The 23,974-nt window shown below is 41.2% G+C and overlaps 1 protein-coding gene across 1 annotated transcript in view; it reads left to right on the forward strand.

The window, feature by feature from the left end:
• Window positions 1-23,974, forward strand: part of LOC102254206 (histone-arginine methyltransferase CARM1-like) — a 206,584-nt gene that overhangs the window by 136,862 nt on the left and 45,748 nt on the right. The window contains exon 6 of the mRNA XM_014546316.1: window positions 22,397-22,574. Within this exon, the coding sequence (XP_014401802.1) occupies window positions 22,397-22,574 (178 nt within the window). The remainder of the gene's footprint in view (window positions 1-22,396; window positions 22,575-23,974) is intronic.

Consider the following 23,974-nt stretch of genomic DNA (forward strand, 5'->3'; position numbering starts at 1 on the left):
AAAAAATATCCTCAGGTGAGGACTAACAATAAAAAGAAACTTTGCTGGAGACTGTAAGTGGCATGAGTACAGGGACCTGGTCTGTTGTCCCCAGGATCCTCAGTGTTTGCAGCCTGCCTGACACATAGGAGATGCATAAGCCATGTCTGTAGAGTAAGTGAGTATAGATGAGCGTGTGGTAAAGCATTTAGCATAGTGTCTGCAAATAGTAACCATTCCCTTTAACGCCGAACAGATATTTTTTGAGCTTTACAGTGTGCCAAACACTGTGCTAACTTCTAAAGATGTGCCCATGAGCAATGTGCCAGTCAGCAAGACTGCCTGGGCCCTGATCTCTTTCAGGCGACCTTCTCCTGGGCATTAAGATGAGCCCTTCTTGTTATGATTGTCAGTGTTCATTTTCAGTCATCCTGGCACTACCTAGAGTTTGCCATTAGACCGTGGTTTCTTGTTTGTTTGGTTTTCATTTTTCAGAGATGCCCTGGGAAACTTGGAGAGTTTAGTAGGTTTGCTTGAAGCAGCCTGGCCTAGTGTAAATAGGAACTGCAGAATTTGGAATCAAACAGTCGGAGTTGATATTTGGGCTGTAGCGCTATGTAGGTGTGGCTGTCAGGGTAGGCAAGGTTTTTAGCAAGGCTCTGCTATGGTAATAAAAAACTCCCAACTTCTCAGGCCTAACCACAGCAGAAGGTTTATTCCTTTGCTCGCATACATGTCCATGGCTTATGGATTATTTGATTGACTGAAGCAAGTCACACAACTAGCCTAATGTGAATGGGACACAGAAAAGAATATATATGGGCAATAGGAAGATAGTTCGTTTTTTTTTAACTTCAAAAATCAGTCAAATTTTGTAAAATATATCGGTCAGGCTTTTGGTTGCAAATCACAGTAGAGTAACTCACACTGGCTTAAGAGAAAAGAGAATTTATTGGCTCTCATAACCAGGTAGTTAAGAGGAGGAATGACTAGTGATCCAAATGAGATTGCTTTCTCTCTCTTTATCTATCTACCTCTACCTCTACCTCTACCTCTACCTCTACCACCTCTACCTCTATCTCTATCTCTATCTATCTCTATCTCTATCTATCTCTATCTCTATCTCTATCTCTATCTCTATCTCTATCTCTCTTCCTTTCCCTCTCTCCCCATCCCTGTCCCTCTCCCACCTGGCCTTCCTATCTCTTTGTCCAGCCCCCTCCCTTCCCCACCTTCTCTCTGTGTTGGATTTATTCTCCTATTACAGACATCCCATCCCCATATGGAGGGGAAGACTGCTGACAGCCCCTGAATAACACCCTTTGAGATCCATGACTAAGAAAATAAGTCACCTTCTCCAAGTCTAGATGAATGGAGAGCTATGATTGCCTGGATCTGGATCCAGGCCATGTCTGTGGCTGGGGTGAGGGAAGCTGGCTGTAATTGGCAGCCTACAGCTGCACCACATGATCAGAATAGGGGAGTAAGAATTTCCCAGAATTACCTAAGAAGAGCAGGTCCTGCACAGGTGAAAACCACCCTGCACAGGGTTCCAACACATCCTGCCTTGCTCTAAAGAAGATAAAGTATGTGAAAGCCTTTTGTGAACTATAAAGCATTGTCCAAAAGCTAATTGCTGTTCTTATTCCTTTCAAGGTGAATAAAAGCCCCATTATTTATGGGGGTAAATTAATGCTGGTGGCAGGCCAATATTGTCTCACACACTCACTGAGGTGAAAGTAAAGTTGCAATAAATAGACAAGAGGTTACCTGCAAATTGAGTAAGTCGGTGACAAAAACGTGTTTAGTTTTTAAAACTAGAAATAGTGCTCGTTACTTCGGAATGAGGTTGTACCTGCAGGACAACTACAGGGTAATAATGTGAAAAGTTCTGTCATATGCATTTTCTGAGGGCTGCTGTGTCCCTGGCTAGATGCTAGCGGGTATTCTGGAAGAATAAGGCACAGCTCCTCTCTTGGAAAGTTTCCCTGTAACCAGATCCCAACAGCTCGACATATGCAGATTATGTCAAGGAAGGATCAGGACAAATTGACTGAGTTTCTCACTTTTCCTCCTGATGCCTTGACAGCCTGTTTCTCAGACACAGTGAATGATGTTTATTTAATTCGTGTACTGGAGGCGGCGCGCTCTGCGTTGCAGCTGTGCACAGCTGGTTTGAAAGGGCTTTTGCAGCAAGGCCAAAGGCAGGAAGCACATTGCTGTGACACCTTGATGAATGCATCCCTTGGAAGGAAGCACCCTTATAATAAAGTCACAAAAGAAATCTTCAGACATACATTCTTGGAAGCCCAGCGGCGTGCATGTATGAGTGCAGCCAAAATACTTCCAAAATGACCCTGTTGAAGGTAAATAAGGCCAGTACTAGGCAGGATTTTTAAAAGTCTGACTGCTGTGTCTCCAGGCAACATTCCTATAGCCGTCTCCCAGTACGTACACACACACACACACACTGCATCCATCTCTCTTTTGAACCCTACTCCTGCTTCCAACACCCAAGGCCTCCTACTTTTCCAATCAAAACAGGGAAGAAGAGATAGTTGTCACTTTCCCCTGATGAATGATCAACTGGGTGACTTTTGTGTTGCTGAATTTTGCCTGCTCAATAGGCATTACTTTTCAGGCCTTGAACTCTAACTGTGGTAAATGACAGCTTCTGAGCAAACGAGTGCCTGTCAGGGGGGAAGGGTGAGGTGTCTGGAATCACACCCAACCTTATTTGGACAACAGTCCTGGTGGAGAAAGTCTGATTCAGTCTTAACAGCAAGAGTAGGGGACAGTGATATGGGAATCATGTCTTCACGAGCCTCCCCCTCCCCAGAGCCTGATTGGCTGGGGGACTGGTCCCAGAGCTGGTGCCCAGAAGGCCAGTCTCTTGACCTTGACTGCACTTCAGGAACCAGCGCTGCATCCGAGATAGTGAGGATCCCTGACACATGCCTCTCTCTCCATTTTCCTTTATCATCTACGTATTAGTCTGCCGTAAAGTACCTCAGACTGGGTGGTTCTCAGACTGGGTGGTTTAAACTACAGAAATCGATTTTCTCCGAGTTCTGGAGGCTAGTCGTCCAAGACCAAGTTGCCAGCAGGGCTGGGTTCTTCTGAGGCCTCGCTCCTTGGCGTGTAGGTGGCCGTCTTCTCCCTCTGTCTTCACATGGTCTTCCCTCTGTATGTAGGGTCTGTATGTGTGGTTTAGGGCCCACCTCACGACCTCATTTTAACTTAATTATCTCTTTAAAGATCTTCTCTCCACTTTCTGAAGTACTGAGGGATTAAGGGCTCCAACATATGAATTTGGGGGGTATACAATTAGCCCATAACAACTCACCTCCTTCCCCTTATCCTGACCACTTTCCCTCCCTTAACTGCCTAATCCAGGCCAGGCCTGGCTGACCCAGGTACTTGGTTGCCAGATGTGTGGAGCCAGAGAGAACTAAATAGTCCCCCCTAAAAAGCCAGAAACGAAGCCAAGAGGCCCTTGAAGCTAGGGGTGAAAAGCTTGGCAGGGCTGAGGTGGTCACCAGAAGCTAAGGTTAATATCTGAGGAGTCAGGAAGCCAGAGAGAAAACAAATGATAGATCAAAATGGTGACCAGGGCCCATCTGAGCCAACAATAGACTTAGCAGGCTCTGGTCCATGGCTGCTTATGAGAAATGGGTGGCATAAGAACCTGAGATAGAATGGGCATTGACCCAGACTTGCACAGTTTAATTAAAATCTGGACATTCCCTTCCTTGCCTCGCATGATTCATGATTCTTTGATATTATACACATTGCTTTTGTTATTGTCATAATTAGCTAGTTAATATTAATAATAGGGAAAGAGCAAAGGGGAGGCCAGACGTTTTAAGCATGGTCATCTGGGCAGCTTCAACAAGAAGCTACAGCTTCATGCTCCCCGTGGAACCACAGTTCATTCCCTGCAGATCACTGGGGGAGGGATCAAACAAAGGGGAGATGGGGGCATGCGCAGAGAAGTCAGGGTGATGTAGGGAAGATGCTTGCCTGTCAGTCTAGCCTGGGGTACAATGGATTGTCTAGGCGGTAGCCCCCATCAGAAGCATGTGAAATCTTGGAGAGTTAATTGGTTAGTTTGAAGAAGCTCCTGGTTAAAATCCTGAAACACAGAGTTCCTCTCTCTGGCTTGCTCTTGCTGTATCTTGCTTTGGAACCCACACTTGCCCATGCGCTCTCCTGTTCTCTCTCCATAGCCTTTGGCCTTAAGCAGCCACATGGCCCATGGCATATGGATACCACACACAATGGACTGCAGCTAGGAACCACACTAAGCTAGCCAGTTGCTGGACTGGACTTTAATATGGAACAAAAATTCTGGACAGTGGCTTTAAATCTGTCTCTGCTGAAGACAAGATTGGATTTCTTCCATGGCAAGACAGATGGGAACATGGAGAGAAACCCCCTTAATTTTACATCATCAATAAAGCTTTCCACAAAATCCCATTCTCTGGTGGGGGCCTCAAAAAATTCCTTTTCTCTAGGCACCCCAAGAACTCTACTTCCACCAATAACACTTTCTCTGCTTAAAATCTCCTTCTGCTACAGTGTTAACCTGGTAGCTCCTGCATGACCCTCTAGATTTTACAAAATGTCACTTCTGATGAAGAGCCTCCCTAACTCGGGGCAGTTTAATTTAGTTGTTTAGAGATCTAACTAGATTATTAAATTCCATGAGAGTAGTGATACATCTTGCTCTTTTTGAGTCCCTGAAGTCGAAAGTTCTCAGCAAATGCTTACTCAATGTATGTTTTAAATTAGGTTGTTCACAATCTTTCTTTGAACTCATTTGGCTTGTGTACCCTTTCTGTGTCTCTCATTCTGTCTTATATGTGGGAAAGTACACAGTGTGCTCCGTGCTTTAAGAAACATAAGCAGGTTGGTGAAATGGTTATGAGCACAGACTCTGGCACCAGACTGCTTGGGTTTGAAGTCACTGTTTATTGGCCTGGTGGCTGTGTTACTTTGCTAGGGCTACCATAACACAGTAGCACAAACTGGGTGGCTTACCCACAAATGTATTGTCTCCAGTCTCCTTCCCCTTATCCTGACCACTTTCCCTCCCTTAACTGCCTAATCCAGGCCAGGCCTGGCTGACCCAGGTACTTGGTTGCCAGATGTGTGGAGCCAGAGAGAACTAAATAGTTCCCCCCTACAAAGCCAGAAACGAAGCCAAGAGGCCCTTGAAGCTGGGGGTGAAAAGCTTGGCAGGGCTGAGGTGATCACCAGAAGCTAAGGTTAATATCTGAGGAGTCAGTAGGCCAGAGAGAAAACAAATGATAGATCAAAATGGTGACCAGGGCCCATCTGAGCCAACAATAGACTTAGCAGGCTCTGGTCCATGGCTGCTTATGAGAAATGGGTGGCATAAGAACCTGAGATAGAATGGGCATTGACCCAGACTTGCACAGTTTAATTAAAATCTGGACATTCCCTTCCTTGCCTCGCATGATTCATGATTCTTTGATATTATACACATTGCTTTTGTTATTGTCATAATTAGCTAGTTAATATTAATAATAGGGAAAGAGCAAAGGGGAGGCCAGACGTTTTAAGCATGGTCATCTGGGCAGCTTCAACAAGAAGCTACAGCTTCATGCTCCCCGTGGAACCACAGTTCATTCCCTGCAGATCACTGGGGGAGGGATCAAACAAAGGGGAGATGGGGGCATGCGCAGAGAAGTCAGGGTGATGTAGGGAAGATGCTTGCCTGTCAGTCTAGCCTGGGGTACAATGGATTGTCTAGGAGGTGGCCCCCATCAGAAGCATGCGAAATCTTGGAGAGTTCATTGGTTAGTTTGAAGAAGCTCCTGGTTAAAATCCTGAAACACAGAGTTCCTCTCTCTGGCTTGCTCTTGCTGTATCTTGCTTTGGAACCCACACTTGCCCATGCGCTCTCCTGTTCTCTCTCCATAGCCTTTGGCCTTAAGCAGCCACATGGCCCATGGCATATGGATACCACACACAATGGACTGCAGCTAGGAACACACGCTAAGCTAGCCAGATGCTGGACTGGACTTTCATATGGAACAAAAATTCTGGACAGTAGCTTTAATTCTGTCTCTGCTGAAGACAAGATTGAATTTCTTCGATGGCAAGACAGATTGGGCACATGCAGAGAAACACCCTTAATTTTACATCATCAATAAAGCTTTCCACAAAATCCCATTCTCCGGTGGGGGCCTCAGAAAATTCCTTTCTCTCTAGGCACCCCAAGAACTTCACTTCCACCAAAAACACTTTCTCTGCTTAAAATCTACTTCTGCCACAGTGTTAACCTGGTAGCTCCTGCATGACCCTCTAGATTTTACAGAATGTCACTTCTGATGAAGAGCCTCCCTAACTCAGGGCATTTTAATTTTGTTGTTTAAAGATCCAACTAGATTATTCAATTCCATGAGAGTAGTGATACATCTTGCTCTTTTTGAGTCCCTGAAGTCGAAAGTTCTCAGCAAATGCTTACTCAATGTATGTTTTAAATTAGGTTGTTCACAATCTTTCTTTGAACTCATTTGGCTTGTGTACCCTTTCTGTGTCTCTCATTCTGTCTTATATGTGGGAAAGTACACAGTGTGCTCCGTGCTTTAAGAAACATAAGCAGGTTGGTGAAATGGTTATGAGCACAGACTCTGGCACCAGACTGCTTGGGTTTGAAGTCACTGTTTATTGGCCTGGTGGCTGTGTTACTTTGCTAGGGCTAGCCCATGCGCTCTCCTGTTCTCTCTCCATAGCCTTTGGCCTTAAGCAGCCACATGGCCCATGGCATATGGATACCACACACAATGGACTGCAGCTAGGAACCACACTAAGCTAGCCAGTTGCTGGACTGGACTTTAATATGGAACAAAAATTCTGGACAGTGGCTTTAAATCTGTCTCTGCTGAAGACAAGATTGGATTTCTTCCATGGCAAGACAGATGGGAACATGGAGAGAAACCCCCTTAATTTTACATCATCAATAAAGCTTTCCACAAAATCCCATTCTCTGGTGGGGGCCTCAAAAAATTCCTTTTCTCTAGGCACCCCAAGAACTCTACTTCCACCAATAACACTTTCTCTGCTTAAAATCTCCTTCTGCTACAGTGTTAACCTGGTAGCTCCTGCATGACCCTCTAGATTTTACAAAATGTCACTTCTGATGAAGAGCCTCCCTAACTCAGGGCCATTTTAATTTGTTGTTTAAAGATCCAACTAGATTATTCAATTCCATGAGAGTAGTGATACATCTTGCTCTTTTTGAGTCCCTGAAGTCGAAAGTTCTCAGCAAATGCTTACTCAATGTATGTTTTAAATTAGGTTGTTCACAATCTTTCTTTGAACTCATTTGGCTTGTGTACCCTTTCTGTGTCTCTCATTCTGTCTTATATGTGGGAAAGTACACAGTGTGCTCCGTGCTTTAAGAAACATAAGCAGGTTGGTGAAATGGTTATGAGCACAGACTCTGGCACCAGACTGCTTGGGTTTGAAGTCACTGTTTATTGGCCTGGTGGCTGTGTTACTTTGCTAGGGCTACCATAACACAGTAGCACAAACTGGGTGGCTTACCCACAAATGTATTGTCTCCAGTTCTGGAAGCTGGAAGCCTGAGATGGAGGTGTCTGCAGGGTGGTTTCTTCTGAGTGCTGTGCGGAAGACTCCTGGCTTCTGGTGGTTTGCAGGAATCTGTGCTTTTCCTTGGCTTCTATTGCATCACCTCAGTCTCTGCCTGCACCTGCCTACGTGCTGTCTGTGAGCATGTCTGTGTCCTAGTTTCCCCTTTTTGTAAGGAGACCGGTCATATTGGAGTAGGGCCCACTCTACTCCAGTATGTCTTCAACCCAACTAATTTCATCTGCAATGACTCTATTTCCAAATGAGGTCACATTCTGGGGCCCTAGGGGTTGGGACTTCAGCTATACTAATCGTGTGTGTGTGTGTGTGTGTGTGTGTGTGTGTGTGTGTAAGGGCACATTCACCCATTACAGCGACCCTTGGCAAATTACCTGGTTTCAGTTTGCATGTTAGTAAAATAGAGTAAAAATAGAGCCTAGCTTATAGGGATGTTGTGTGATGAAGTGAATTAATATTCGTAAAGCATTTAAAATAGTGCACGGCACAAGTAAGCTCTGCATCAGCATTAACCATTATTTGTTGGCTGTGTATATGTCTTTCCTCTTCTTTAACCTGTGGTGGTGGGGACTCTGCTTGGTCCTATTTCTAACGGTGTCACATCATCTAGAGCACAGCACTTTGTACCTGATTGAAAATCTTTGAACTGAATTTATCAAACTAAACGGAAGGCACGGTGATCCTGGACTGGAATTGAAAGTCTGTCTGGATTTGTGAGATAATACATTTGGTAGATTACACTTCATCATGCCATTCACATAGTTGGTCCCAAAGGCTTGCCCTGCGATGCATCTGAAACCTCTCTTCTTTCTTGTTCTCTTCCTGAGATTTCCTGCTTTCTTAAAAGTGCTTGGGGAATTCAGTGTTACACATACAAATGCCATCTTGTCTCCAGGTACAGAGAGAGCGTTCAGCCTGAGCGTCTTACCTTTAGTCACTGGCATCATTGATGCTGTGGTTCTCTTATTATCAGGGCAAGGCAGGAGCAAGAAGGGAGGAGCAATGTGATATTTCTTCCTCAGAGTCCTGGGTGGGCCATCTGGCAATCTTTAAATCCAGGTGCCAGATTGAATAACATGCTTTGGGTGACTTTATAAATGTATTCTTCAGGGGAGATGTTGTTTTAACCTCTGTGCTTCACACCACTTCCTCGCTGATGGAAATCTTTTCTGTCCTTTGCTTGAAAATTACGTGGAACACAGCCCAGTAGAGACTAATAAATCAGCATAAGAATTTCTCAGCTGGTCCGAACAGCAGCTAATGATGGGAAAGGTGGTTGGATTATTCTGCGTAAAGCCAGGACAAGAAAACGATGTGCAAGTATTGTTCAGCGAAAATGAGGCACAGTCTGGGGGTCCTGAGTGAAACAGCAACTCAGTTCTTCCTCATATTCCAGTGACAGGGGAGACCATCTCCATGTGGGGGTCCAAGTGATGAAATGAGAAAATGCTGCATGGGGGACAGTGAGTTCAGGTTCTAGCCTTGCCTGGGTTGCTTATTGGTTCCTTGACATTAACAAGCCATGTTACTTTTTGTGTCTCTGTTGCCTCTTTTGCACAATGAGGTTGTTGAGCTAGGACTGTGATCTTTGAGGTTCCTTCTATGCCAGTGATTCCCAACCTTTTTTGGCCATGCCCCACCTAAGCATCTCTAAAATAATGGTGCCCCCAATCCCCGTGACATACAATTCTTATTAAAAAAGTGAACTCCTATTCATGTGGAGGAAGCCTAAAAGGCCATTAACTTGGTCTCAACAAGCTTCCAAAGAACATGGCATCCATGAAAGAGAAAAATAAAAGAACGAAAGGACAGTTGAAGTACTGAGGAAGAAATCACTAAGAAATTGTTAAGAAATAATAATATGAAAAAATAGCAAATAAAGTTTCAAAACATTTAATAGAGAACTGAAATGCATACATATGCCACAATATATATTTATATACTGTATATTAGGCCCCTAGAACCATAAGAATGCAAAAAGTTCACTGTTAATAACTCATTCTCGGATTGTCTCCCTTAAAAATCAAATTGCCCCTCTGTGGGGTGTATGCTCCACATTGGGAACCACTGTTCTATGCTTTCACTTCCCTCATCACATTTTATAAACCTGTAGACCTGCAGTCTTTTGACTCCAGGCTCAGTGGTTATAATCATTCTAGTTTCTGACAATTCACCCTTTAATTACTCTCATGGAACTCAGTTCCCAGTATGTGTATTCCTGAATTGCATTGTCTCAGAATTGTATATTCTAAATTGCATTGTATATTCTAAATTGCATGGTCTCAAACTAGTTCAAGGCTTGAATAAGAGCCTGAGTATGTATTATAACTGAATCAAAGGAAAAGAAGGAACACATAGAGGTCAACTCTTAATACTGAGAAATTATCTGAGTGGCTTAGCAAAGAAGTGTCCCCACATAGGAGACAGAAGATTGTTCATCATCATTGTGCACGTTTCTCTGCTCACAATACTTCTGGCACCAAATGTGTGGGCTTTATTCCCCTTGTACCAACCAATTTTCCAATGCTCTGGACCCCCTGGGCATTATATAATTTAATTTAATTTGGACACTACCTGGAGTTAGTGCCCAATTCCACAGGTTTAAGGGCTCAGTCCCACAAGACTGCCCTCAACTTCAGACACCAGTCACACATGGTGGGTCCTCAGGGTACCCACACTTCTGTCCATCTTGCCTACTAAGTTGGGGGTTCCCACAAACCCAGTCAGTTGTCAATAATTTGCTAGAAGAGCTCACAAAACTCAGGGAAACATCTACCTATATTTACTAATTTATCATAAAAGACATTATAAAAGATACAGATTGAAGAGGTCTTTAGGGGAAAGTCAGAAGGGTCCCACATGTGGAAACGTCTGTCCCCTTGGAGTTGGTGTGTGCTACCCTCTCAGCATCTAAACCCCATTTAGAAATTTTTATGGAGGCTTCATCATGTAGATATGATTGATTATTAATTCAATCTCCAGCCCCTCTTCCCTTTAAGGAGAATACAGGAGGAACTAAAAGTTCCAAGCTTCTACAGACTGTGGAATCTCAGAGGGAAGGCGGAGGTGTATTGGGGGGGCATAACCCATGGACACAGACAATAGAGTAGTGAAGGCCTGGGGTGGAGGACAGGGTCAGGCTAGAAGGGGTTAATGGGGGGGAGGGGGGAGAGACATACGTAATACTTGTAATACTTTCAACAATAATGATTTAATTTTAAAAAATAAAAGTTCCAAGCTTCTAATCATGGCTTGATCTTCCTGGTGACCAGCCCCTCTTCTGAAACTGCCCAGGATCCAACAAGGAGTCATCTCATTAGAACAAAAGATGCTTCTCTCACTCGGGAAATTCAAAGGGATTTAGGAGCCCTGTGTAAGATGCTCCTATCACTCCAGAAATTACAAGGGTTTTAGGAGCTCTGTGTCAGGAACCAGGGGCAGAGACCAAATACATATACATTTCTTATGTCACATTGTCCTTGTGAAGTCTTGGAATAAAGCAGAAATAGAAGGAAATATAAAGGGTGAAAAGCATCCCTGGGTCTCACCTTTAACTCAGAGCTTTTTGGCAAGAGGACGGAGTCATTGATATCTGACAGAAACGGATAAAGGGTCTCCCAGAAATACGCCAGCAGATCACTACCTGGAAGCGCTTGCTGCAGTATTCTGAGGGGGTCACAAGTCAGTCAAGGCGCCAACTAGCTGGGGATGAATTTTTTATTTTTATTTATTTTTGGCAAGTTTAGCTCAGGCAGCGTGTGGTTTGCGATGATCTTGGAAGAAAATGCTTTGTGAGGGTAGAGTGAGCTGGGTCACTCTGCCCCATATTGTGCCTGGATATTTCTCTGAAGCAAGGAGTAATGTGATTGTGGAAGAAGTTCTGAAACCTCCAGTCTTCCTAAACAGTCCCTGTAAGAAGAGAGGTGGGTGGGGGAGGAGGAAGAACACACATCAAGACCCAGATTCGAAGAGTCTCTGATTTTTAAGAGTAAATGTGTTTTTATTCTACTTTCTCATAAGAGCCCCCAATGCATTTATTCTCTAAGTCCCTAGTTACATTCACTTGATAATGAAGGTCTGCACAGACTCACACTTTTTTAGATCTGTTTTGGTTGTCATAACTCTTTCTATCCATTCATAATGCTGCTTGCTTGACCTTTAAGAAATGTGATTTTTTTTTTCTCATGAGCACTTTCTTAGACTAGGTATTCTTCTTAAGAAGAACCTGAAGAAAATGTGCAGAATGCCTTGGCTACATTTTTATGACATAGGCATTTTATCAGCCCTCACTACCCAGGAGTGATTCTATTTACTCATCTGCTGTTCCCAAAGCTCTGCAGAGCTGGCTACAGATCAGGCCTCTCGATAGTCCCAAGCCACCGGTTGCTCTCAAAGCCAAGGATGGGCTAATTAGCTGAATTTCACATTTGAAGAAAAACCATCTGAGAACATGAAGCATTTGGGCTGGTGAAACCTGAGACAGTTTTTATACTCACATAACATTTGGTGGAAAATAAATCCAAATAAATGCTAATTCCTTCATATTTAAATGGTTAAAATGTTGCTTTGTCAGAATTATTTTATAGACACATAATATTTTTCAACCCAGCTCCTCACTTTGATTTGGCCTATAACCAGTTTACTTGTATTATTTTTCTAACTTCTAAATCAGTTCCCCAATGCTCCTCCCATCTGGCAAACATCAGTTTGTTCTCTGTATGTATGAGTCTTTTTCTGTTTTGTTTGTTCATTTCTTTGTTCTTTAGATTCCACATATAAGTGAAATCATATGGTATTAAGACACCCACATTTATCTGTTAGTTCATCTCCATGTAACAGAAAACCCAAGTGAATGCTGACTTAAGCACACAAGAGCATTTTTTATCTCATGTAAAAGAAGTCTGATGGGTGGAACCTAAAGAATGCGGAAGCTCCACAAAATTTGTAGGGCCCCAGGCTCCTTGCATCTTCCTGCTGCACTATCCAGGTATATGGCTTATCTCCTGAAAGTCATCCCAGTATCCAATATGTTTGCTGTAGCTTCATCCCACAAATTCAATAGGATGGAGAAAGGAAGGACTCAAAAATGTCTTTCCCTAGTTCTTTCTCCCTATTTTAAGGAGCCTTCCTGGAAGTCATTCCCAGCAATTCATGCATATATTTCATAGGCCAGAACTTAGTCAGTTAGCCACCCTTAGGTGCAAGAGAGGCTGGGACATATAGTATTTTAGTTTGTGCATTGTTGCCCTCAGTTGTATAGGCATTTTATTAGTAAGATAAAAGGCAAGAATGGAGATTTGATAAGCAACTAGCAGTTCCCAAACAAAATGTAAATTGTTTGTGGCATCCTGGGAAAAGAGTAGTAATTTTAATTAAATCAATTAATCTCAAGCCTCAATTGAGTACATATAGAATAGGAATAATATTAGCACCTACTTCCAGGTGTGCTTTGAGACTTAATGAGGTAATGCATGCAATGTGATTATACATGGCTTGGCAAATATCAAGTAAATAATAGATGCTAATTATTATTCCCTCCCGCCCCTCCGCCCCCCCCAGCCCCACTGGTGGGAGAGCCAGGCTATTACGCCAGTAAGAGTGGGAGTGTGGATGTAGACAGTTGGTCAGGTCACCAGGTCAATTCTCCTTGATTTAATTAAAATTACTAGAAAGCAGAGACTTGAACTCAGGTTATTATCTCAGAAGCAAATACTCTAAACCAGCGGTTCTCAACCTGTGGGTCGCGACCATCGGAAAACACGTATAGCATATCAGATATTTACATTACGGTTCATAACAATAGCAAAATTATAGTTATGAAGTAGCAACGAAAATAATTTTATGGTTGGGGGGGTCACCACAACATGAGGAACTGTATTAAAGGGTCGCGGCATTAGGAAAGTTGAGAACCACTGCAAACTAACATGCTATCCATCATACCTAGAGGAGAAGAAACGAAGAAGAGGAGAGAAGTTATGAAGAAGTTACAGAATAAAATTATGTCCCAGAACTAAAGTTAAAAATGGTATATTGAAATGCTAAGAGATAATTTTTAATGGTAAAGTGGTGACTCTCACACAAATATTAAATGAACATGTATCAAATAGTTTTATTAATGGGTGAGCTAGTTAGATATTAAACCTCCTCTTATAGGTAATGAGGAATGCTGAAAAGAAATTACAAATAGATGCGAGACTGCTCTATCCACAGGGCAGTAACCAATGGCATTCCACCAGATACAATGTTTTTCTGTTTCTTAAAGCAAGAATTACTTGCATCATCTTCAGTTTTCTTACAGAGTTCTAAAATAGCTCTAAGACACTGAGAGGCAAAGATAACCTGGAAGGGTATGCTAGACAGGCCCTCAATAACCTTGCCACCATTTTAAAAACTCATAATTTAAAATGTTTCTCCCCATTGCCGGGTATGCCAGCATTTATAGAGACATAAAGAATATCCCCCATCCTGGCTGGCATGGCTCAGCGTTTGAACATCGACCTATGAACCAGGAGGTCACGGTTCCATTTCAGGTCCTGGCACATGCCCGGGTTGCAGGCTCCATCCCCAGTTGGGGGGCGTGCAGGAGGCAGCCGATCCGTGATTCTCTCTCATCATTGATGTTTCTATCTCTCTCTCCCTCTCCCTTCCTCTCTGAAATCAGTAAAAATACATGTATATATATTTTTTAAAAGAAAATATTCCCCCAAGTTCCTTTTAACCAGTTACCCTTTATTGACCTGCTACCATAGGACCAGCATAAAGACTAGAAAGGGGAAGACTGATCTTTTCTCTTGGGACTGCTCCTCTGTGATGGTAATAACTTTCCAAACTAAGATGGAAACTAGATTCCAAGGGCTGCTATGTCCACCTTTGGTGACGTCATTAACAAATACGTATTGGATGCCTTCAATGTGCCAGATACTCTGCCAGCTGAGCAAAGCAGACACAGCCCCTGCTGTCAGATACAGTTCAAGAGAGAAAACTTACCTTCCAAATGAGGGCAAATAAGCTGGGTAATAGGATGTGCAAAGGACCCACCCACACACACACACACAGAGCTGTGAATGCTTCTGAAGACATTCCAGGTTTCAGAGCTTACTCTATAACTTGATCAAAGCTTCCTTTCCAAGTCTAAACTGCTTGTCTGCCTCCTTGAGGCTCCTTTCCCCCAGTTTTTGAGCACTCTGGAACATCTTTAAAGGGAAACAACTATCTGTATTAAAGTTGCCAGTGTGGTTTTTTTTGTGGTTTTTGTTTGTTTTGTTTTGTTTTGTTGGCGGCCAAACTACAGGATTGGCAGCTTTTCCCTCATGAAAGCTTCCTATGACTTCCTTCTGCCACCTTTGGAAATTCTGCAAGTGATAAAGGGGCATATAATTACTCAGTACAGAGAAGCTTCTGGACTCCTCCCATTCTGCCCTTAAGTCGTCCCAAAGAGAAGCAAGGAGGAGTCCCTTTCTTTGACTCTTTCCCTTCCTTCTGCATCTGTCTCCCTCATCTGTCATTCTGTCTTCCTCACTCTGTGCTCTCCTCGTTGCCCTGCCAAATAGTTCTTGTTTGCAAAGGTTTTCTGCGCTCACGTCTCTGGCTGGTTCCTCCAGGGGCCCATTTATTCTTTCTCAGCAGCCAATTTCGCAAGGCCCTGTTTGCTGCACACTGATAATTAAGCACCAGTGGCCCAAGAGGGGTCATAGGCAGTGCTCAGTGCTGTAATCACCTTGATTACAGGAGGGAGGCAGGTGTGCACTGAGGGGGAGAAAGGAAAAAGGAGGGGGGGGAGGGAGAGGGAGACAGAAACTGCAGGTACTTCCTCTTCAGACCCTTCTCAGAAAGGAGCCAAGCCATATGCCACTATCATCAATAATAGTTATGAACTAAACTTGTTGAAACACATTGACAAATATAATCACTTTCATCCAAGTCTGCCCCTGTTTAGCGGCGTGTCCTTAGGTTGGACACTGACCCCCCTTAGGACTCAATTTCCCGATTATAAAATGATGGGCTCAGAACAAGTAGTTAGCAAAAAACTTTAGCTCAAACATTCTGTTTAAGTAAATTAAAGCCACTGAACTTTTTAGCAGTAAGCTTACTATTGCTTTTATAAATGTCTGAGCAGAGGTTCAGAATTGCCATTAAGGAATGGGGCTGAAGGGAAATAAACATTGGTTAGAGGTCCTGTTGTTTGGGGGGCTGGCTGCTCACTGACTTTTTTCTTTCCCATTAAAGTGGTAACTGTACATGAGGAAGGGGAATCAAGCAATTTAGGTCGGTCTGAAAGAAAACAAAGTCAGCTCCCACCCACCCGTTCATGCCCAATCACGTTTCCCAGTGAACCACTCCGAGCTTTTGATTTTTTAGTTATTTAGCTGATTGCCATCATCACTTTTTATCACTTTATATCCTAATACCCGTTTTTCTGTTTCCTGAGTTATCTTCTTTGAATATACTGTTGACTCTCAGTATAGTCGAAGAGGAACTATTGTCTTCAGACGCACCTCCCAATTTTGTTTGATTATATTATTTCTAGATTGTCAAGGTTTAGAATAATCAGTTTTTAATGCTTTGTCTGTAGCTTGCTTCTGAAAATTTAACCTCCAGAAAAGCATATAAAGTATAATGATCATATAAATATCTTTCCCTATGGAACCAAGTGATTTCATTGGACCCATAGAAAAGGAAATGTTAGCCTGGCCAGTGTGGCTCAGTTGGTTGAACGTCATCCCATGCACCAAAGGGTCAACAGTTTGATTCCCAGTCAAGGCACATTCCCAGGTTTCAATCCCCACTAGGGGAGTGTGCAGGAGGCAGCCAACTGATGTGCTTCTTTTTCTCCCTCTCCCATCCTCTCTCACTAAGATCAATAAAAACATACTTAAAAAAGAAAAGGAAATATCATCTTATGTCACTGATTCTTGCTACTCCAAAAAGAATATTCTACATATCAAAAGTGGGTAAACTTTTAATTTCTTTTCAGATTTATTCACTTCTAATTCATGCTCAGATTGCTACTCTTTCTTCTACCTACATTAACCTTTTTCTTATATCTTTTCCTCTTGACTGATTCCTTGTGTCTTTTGTTGTTGTTGCTGTTGATTTTATATCTGTTACACACAGAAAACCTTTGAGGTTTTCTATATCTGAAAATATTTTCTATTCCCTCACACTGTGGATTAATCATTTTGGATTAATTTTATAGCAGCCTATAAAATTGGAATGGTTAGCATTCAGTTTCTTGAATTATAAAATGATAGAATTATTAGAATGCATGAATCCATTTCTAATCATTAGTCTTTTATTTTCGCTTCTTTATTACCAATTTAAAAAATTTATCTCTTAATTATGTGGATTAATTTATTTTTATTTTTGGCAAAGCATTTTTGAAGAGGGCTTATGGGTGCTATATACCCTGAGTTTTTTCATGTTGAAAATGTGAATCGCACCTTCTGGATTTAATTTTCTTTTGGTCACAATTATTGCTTTTTCTAAATTCTGTAATCATTGTTCCATTGTTTTCCAAATGAATGTGACTATGGAGGAGTCTAATGCTAGCCTGACTTTCTTACACTTTTAAGGTGATTCATTTCGCCTGGGTGCCCAAGGAATTTCTTTTCTCTAAATCCAAAATCTTGACCAGAATATATTTCCATGTTACTATTACTATATGAAATTTTCCTATGACCACAATGTATTTTTTCTTTTAACAAATTCAGGTTTTTTCAGGGGACTTTCTTTTAGTATACCTTTGAGTGACTTTTCTATTCCATTTTTCTATGTCTGAAGCACCTTTATGCTGTTTTGTTTTAATCTGTCTTCCCTGCCTATTAGCTTCTTTCTGATTGCAGAAATCAGTATGCCTTTTTAAAATCTGCATTCATTATGATAATCTCAAGCTTTCCTATTAATAGTATAATTTTAAATTGCCTATTATAAAATATTTCATGCATATAGAAACAGAGGTGAGTATAAATATAAGGTGTAAAGAATACTAAACAAATAAACACATTTATATCCACACCCAGTTTAAGATCAAGCAATGCAGTTTACTATTGAAAACATTTGAACTTTTTTATAAAATGAATTATGTTATATTTTCTTCAGCAGCCTGCTTCCTCCCTCACCCCCCAGCTTAAAATTCTGCTTGTTAAATTAATTTATGTTAACACATATATCTCCAGTCCTTTCTTTCTCACTGTTGAATAGTATTCAGGGTTACCATCATTTATTCATTCGTTTCACTGTCACTAGTTACTTCATTTTATTTTAAAATTTTATTTTATAACTACCAATATTTTTTAAAATTTTAGGACAGGTTATCTTCTATACATGTTCAAAATTTTGCCTAGAATGTATATTTCTTGGGGGTGATATTTTTAAGCCATAGAATTAAGAATATTGTTAGCTCTAGTATGCCAAATGCTTTTGTAAAATTATTATATATAATTTGAGTGTAATATATTATTTTCTTAGATATTGTGTATTATTCTATAACTAGAGGCCTGGTGCACGAAATTTGTGCACGGAGGGGGATTGGTCCCTCAGCCCGGCCTGCACCTCCTCTAATCCGGGACCCCTCGGGGAATGTCCGACTGCCTCTTGAAATTTGGGACTGCTGGCTCCTAACCACTCACCTGCCTGCCTGCCTGATCACCCCTAACCCCTCTGCCTGCCTGATCACCCCAAACCCCTCTGCCTGCCTGCCTGATCGCCCCTAACCCCAGGATTCCCTCCTCTGGCCAGTCGCAGGCACCCGGGACCCGAACTTCCCTCCTTCTGGCCGGCCGCAGGCACCCAGAACCTGGGCTGGCTTTGCCCGGTCTGGCCACAACCACAGGGGACCGTGGGCAGGTGGCTTTGCCCGGGTCGCAGCCACAGGTGCCTGGGACTGCAGGGTGGGCGGCTTGTCCCTCTCCTGGGCCACAGGCGCAGCCGCTGGTGCCCGGGACTTCAGGGACCATGGGGCATGCAGATTGTCCCTCTCCCAGGCCATAGGTGCAGGCGCAGCCACTGGCACCTGGGACCACAGGACAGGTGGCTTGTCCCCCTCCTGGGCCACAGCCTGGCTGGTCCCCATTCCTCTCTCATGAGCTCATTTGTGCCTGGATGGTCCCCATTCCTCTCTTGCAAGCTCATTTGTGCCTGGCTGGTCCCTATTCCTCTCTCCCCAGTGTTAAGTGGCTGAGCGGTCATGGCGTGACGGCATGAGGGTGTGAAGACCATTTGCATATTAGCTTTTTATTATATAGGATTATGTTGCTTTGCTTCTTGATTTGTTTCCTTGGGTCTGAAATCTCTCTTTTAATCTCATTCTATTGATTTATCATCTTGTCTTTAAATTCTCCTTCCATTTAATCTATATTCTCTTTAACTTATATATTCCTTTGTTCTTTCTCATTTGATTTGGTCCTTGAAATAACACTGTGAAACAGGTAATATTTTTATTCTCATTTTATAGGAGAAAAAAATGGATTTCCAAGAAATTATGTGCCTAGGCCACAGTCTTACAGAGTCCAGGATTCACAACCAGCACCCAAGTATTCCACCTCCAAACTCTTGCTGTTTCCACTGCTTTAAGAGAAAATATAATTGAGGGCTACATTGTGTAGTATGGCCTCTAAGACTAATTAAGCTTCCAAACTGAGCAGGCAAAGATAACCAACACTTACATAACACGTGTAACTCAATGAAAATCCTCCCCAATAAGATAAGAACAGCAGGATACCAGGTGACATTATCCCTGACCTATCTTGGAAGTTATTGTGATAGTATAAGGAGGAATTCTACTGCTACTACCACCTAAAGAGAGAGAGAGAGAGAGAGAGAGAGAGAGAGAGAGAGAGAGAGAGAGAATGTGTGTGTTAAGCAGCTGATAATAAGTGACAGGACTATTGAAACAGGCTTTTGAAACCCCATGTAATACCAAGGAAACAGGATGGAAACAAGAATATGACATGGGTTTTCTTGTACCTTGATGGTATCTTGGGAGAAGAGCCTTTATTTGGAATCTCCCTCTATCCTCAACGCCCTCTGTCCTGAAGAACCAGGTCACACAGTGAAAACCGGTGCAACAATGAATACGATGGAGGACGGAGCCTTCTGCTGCATAAGGGCCTCTTCCAGCACTTGGAGGGAGAGACCGAAGTGCCCTTTTTCCTGGAAAGGACAGTGGCACTGAGTTTCAGTTTTGGAAGAAAGGTATAGGAAGTGACATAAATGATCTCTACTGGGAATGATGTAAACCAAGGGTGAAGGACAGCAAGACTGAAAAACTATTATATGTCTTATCTCTGAAATTGGCTGCTCTTGTGTCTTAAAGCTGGTTGAGTTTAGTTCCTACTTTCAAATGTCTGTCAAGAAATTATATTCAAACATAGGAATATCCAGTAACTATTTTCATTGTTTCCTAAAGGTTGTTCTATGGGAGATCAATAAATTTTCAATGAAAAAAAAACTGCAAAGTATTCAAATAAGTTTGGATGTATTTTATTTAACCATGCCAACAATATGGTCTAAAAGATATTACAGAAAAAATATTATTTTTATATTAATTAATAAATATGTAATTGCAAAATATTATATATTTTTATAAACAGAGATGCACTAAAATGCTGCTAGGAAATATACCCTGACCACATCTGGGTGGTGGGAATACAAGTGAATTGCATTTTCATATTTTTACTCATTTTCATTTCTTTTTTTTAGCGAATAATATTTTTAAGAAATTTAACATGACAACAATAACTTTAATACTTAGCCCTTAATATGCTTTATGTCACATAGGCCTAAGAAGTTGGCACTGCTATTATTATTGTAGTTATATAAATGCTATTTTTAAATTCCAGATTTAAAGCTATGAGGAACTGGACAAGTTGGTTCAGGCAGAAAGGAGAAAGTGGAAATGAGACATATCTGGAAGGCAGAAATAAGAAAACATGGAAACTAATTGTCTGTGGGAAGCAACTATGTATGCCTCCAGGATACTGAGGCTTATAGTATTAGTGACAAAAACAGAATCAAGGAAATCCAATATCATATAAAGATTTTAATGAAATTTAAAGGAATGGTTACTTTTCAAGAAGAAGCTGGGGTTGGCTCTTGTTGATAATTGAGGAGGTGGCAAAGCACATTGGTAGAAATGTTTGGTGCTGGCTGGAACTCCAGAGAGAGAGCAACCTAAAGATGTAGTGTGGGCAGCCATCCACAATGGAGTCTTTTTGAGAATCGCTCATGTGAATGGGCTCTCCCGCCAGGTCTCTATACAATCCCAAGAACTTGACCAACGTGTGGAATGATGATAGAATGGAATTCCAAGAGTCCTTGTGCATGGATGAATGTTGACAAAGGATGACATTTTCAAATAGTTTTCTTTATTGTTTTTCCTTAGAGATTCCTTGATTTCTTTTTTTTTTAATAAAAGTAGAAATGACATTTAATAAGGTTACACCCTAGAAGATAGGATTTGAGGTGAAAGATACCCTAGCCACATGAAGATGTGATCAGAAATTGAGAATTGAGTCATGATAAATTCATGGTATACTGCATGGAGGATGAGGAAAGGGATCAAGGTAGGAAAATACAAAATGAAGGTCTCTGACTATGTATAAATACAATGAGCAAAGATGTAAGAGTCTTGGGGTCTCAAAGAACCCCAACTTAAAAAGAAATGTGCTGTATATTATGCTGGCACGTGTAAGGTATTTATTAGGAAATATTTTTTTCAGGCAGTAAAAAGACATAAATATAATCATACAATCACCTTGTCATATTGGGCATTAGGAAGACCTATTTTAGAAAGATAATAAATTCCCTTCTCTTCAAGGCCCCTCTTTTAAGTGAGTTCAAAGTTATTAAATAAAATATAGAGGGCATCAAAGAAAAATGAGTACATAACTGTAAAATGTACTTCTAAAGACAGGTTAATGAATATGGTATTATTTTTGGAATCAATAGATCAAGAGATAACTTAATAAGGATCAAGATAATTAATTTGGGCAAGGTTATCATACAGAATTTTTTGGCATCTTTATTGCAGGCAGAAAAATGGGAAATAAGCTGAAACCATTAGTAAAGAGTAATCCCAAAAAGTACCTGTGCATATACAGGGTGGGGCCAAAATAGGTTTATAGTTGCGTCTACAGAGTTTATTCTTGTATTATTATTTATTATTTTATTATTTATTTGTATCACAACTGTAAATCTACTTTTGCCATTCCCTGTATACACACACATACACAGATCACACATACTTACACATATAAATATACAGTGTTTGTATAAAGAGTGTGGAAGGGTATGTGTCAAACTCTTAATAGTTATTATTTGTATGTGGTACAATTATAGGTGTTTTTATTTGTCCTATATCTGAATTTTCTCACTTATCTATATTAAACATTAAATATTTGTGCAATAAGAAAAAAAACCTGCCCCAGCTGGGTGGCTCAGTTGTTTGAAGCATCATCCCATACAACAAAAAGGTCAGGACGCCTGCCTAGGTTGTGGGTTCCATCCCAGGTTAGGCTGGTATGACAGGCATCCAATCAATGTTTCTCTCTCATATTGATGTCTCTCTCTCTCTCTCTCCCTCCCACTTTCTCTAAAAATAAATTAACATTCTCAGGTGAGATTTTTTTTTAAAAAACCTGTTTGAAGTGTTTATAGAAAAAAAGATATGTCACTTCCCTCTCATCCCTATCACACTGTCAACCCCTAACCTATGAAACTTGTTTTTTATAAGATTCTATATAACAATAATACTGCTACTCTATTTTATCTTTTTCAGATACTAGTGAAAAATAACCATCTTTCAGACAAGATCATTGTTCTGCCAGGGATAATTGAAGAAATCTCACTTCCCGAGGCTGTAGATGTGATCATTTCTGAACCAATGGGATACATGCTGTTCAATGAAAGGATGCTGGAGAGCTATCTTCATTCCAAAAAATGGCTGAAAGCAAATGGTGAGTTGGACAGTCCTGGTTTAGAAAATAGGCTAACTTGTCTGTAAAATTTGCCAAGAATCCTGTCAAAAATTTCCCCCATGTTCAATTCTGACAGAAAGGAGAGAACATTTCCATTGCGCCAATTCTTTTATTTTCTCATTTTATTCCCTAACACATGAGATAGTCTCCAACCGTGAGGACGTTGACGGCAGTGTGCTGCACAGGATTCAGTATAGTATAGGTGACCAGTTCAGAGTTATGTATTTTTGTCCTGGTTCTATCACATTCTTTCTTAAGGAACTTGGCCTAATACTTGACTGTTTGACTTTGATTTCTTCACCTATACGGTTAAAAATCATCTCTAAAGCCCTATGAAGTGTTTGCTTTCTATAATGTAATAAACTCCCTGGGGTCTGCTAGTTCTTTCTAACATACTCCTTTTTTTACTGCTTATATTTTCCTCTATGATCACTACTTATAATCAAGATAAAAATATATAAAGTCCAATAATTTTTGTGCTTACTAAGTGTCTGCATGCACTAATCAATTTGCATGATTTTGTAAAAACCTTACAAAGTGTGAATGATGGAGGTTTTTAACTTATTGGAAGGGTTATTGTTGAGGTTCTTGTGATTTTATATTTCTTCCCCAGGGGTATTTGGCAACATTTGGAAACAATTTGGGTTTCATAACTGAAGGCGGGGCCACTACTGGCATCTAATGGGAGAAGCCAGGGATGCTGCTAAACATCCTTCAGAGTACAGTACAACCTCTATGCATCAAAGAGTCATCCCCCTAAAATGCCAATAGTGCCAAGATTGAGACCTGGCTTAGGGAGATAGACTTGAAAAGTCCTGGCACAATGAGGAAAACAACCTAACAAGGGCACACCTTTAATAAGTGACAGAAAGACCCTTAACATGCTGTCTACAAGAGATTCACTTCAGATTGAAAGACACACACAAACTGAAAGTAAAGGAATGGAAAGAGATATTTCATGAAAATGAAAACAAACAAGCAAAAAAAAAAAAAAAGCTGGGGTAGCAATACTTATACCAGACAAAACAGACTTTAAAACAAAGGCCATAATAAGAGACAAAGAAGGGCCAGCAATTCTATTTTCAAAGAAACCCAAAATTCTAAATCTAAAAGACATATACATCCATATGTTCATTGCAGTATTACTTATAATAGCCAAGATATGGAAGCAATCTAAGTGTCCATCAGTGGAATGGATGAAGAAGAAGTTGTGCATATAGTATATAATGGAATATGACTCAAGCATAAAAAAGGATGAAATCTTGCCATCTGCAACATGGAATGACCTAGAGGGTATTGTGCTGAGTAAATAAGTCAGACAGAGGAGGGCAAATACTATGTAATATCACTTATATATGAATCTATAAAACAAAATTAAT

This window comes from Myotis brandtii, unplaced genomic scaffold (genome assembly GCF_000412655.1).
Source record: "Myotis brandtii unplaced genomic scaffold, ASM41265v1 scaffold44, whole genome shotgun sequence".
In the NCBI taxonomy this organism is placed as follows: domain Eukaryota; kingdom Metazoa; phylum Chordata; class Mammalia; order Chiroptera; family Vespertilionidae; genus Myotis; species Myotis brandtii.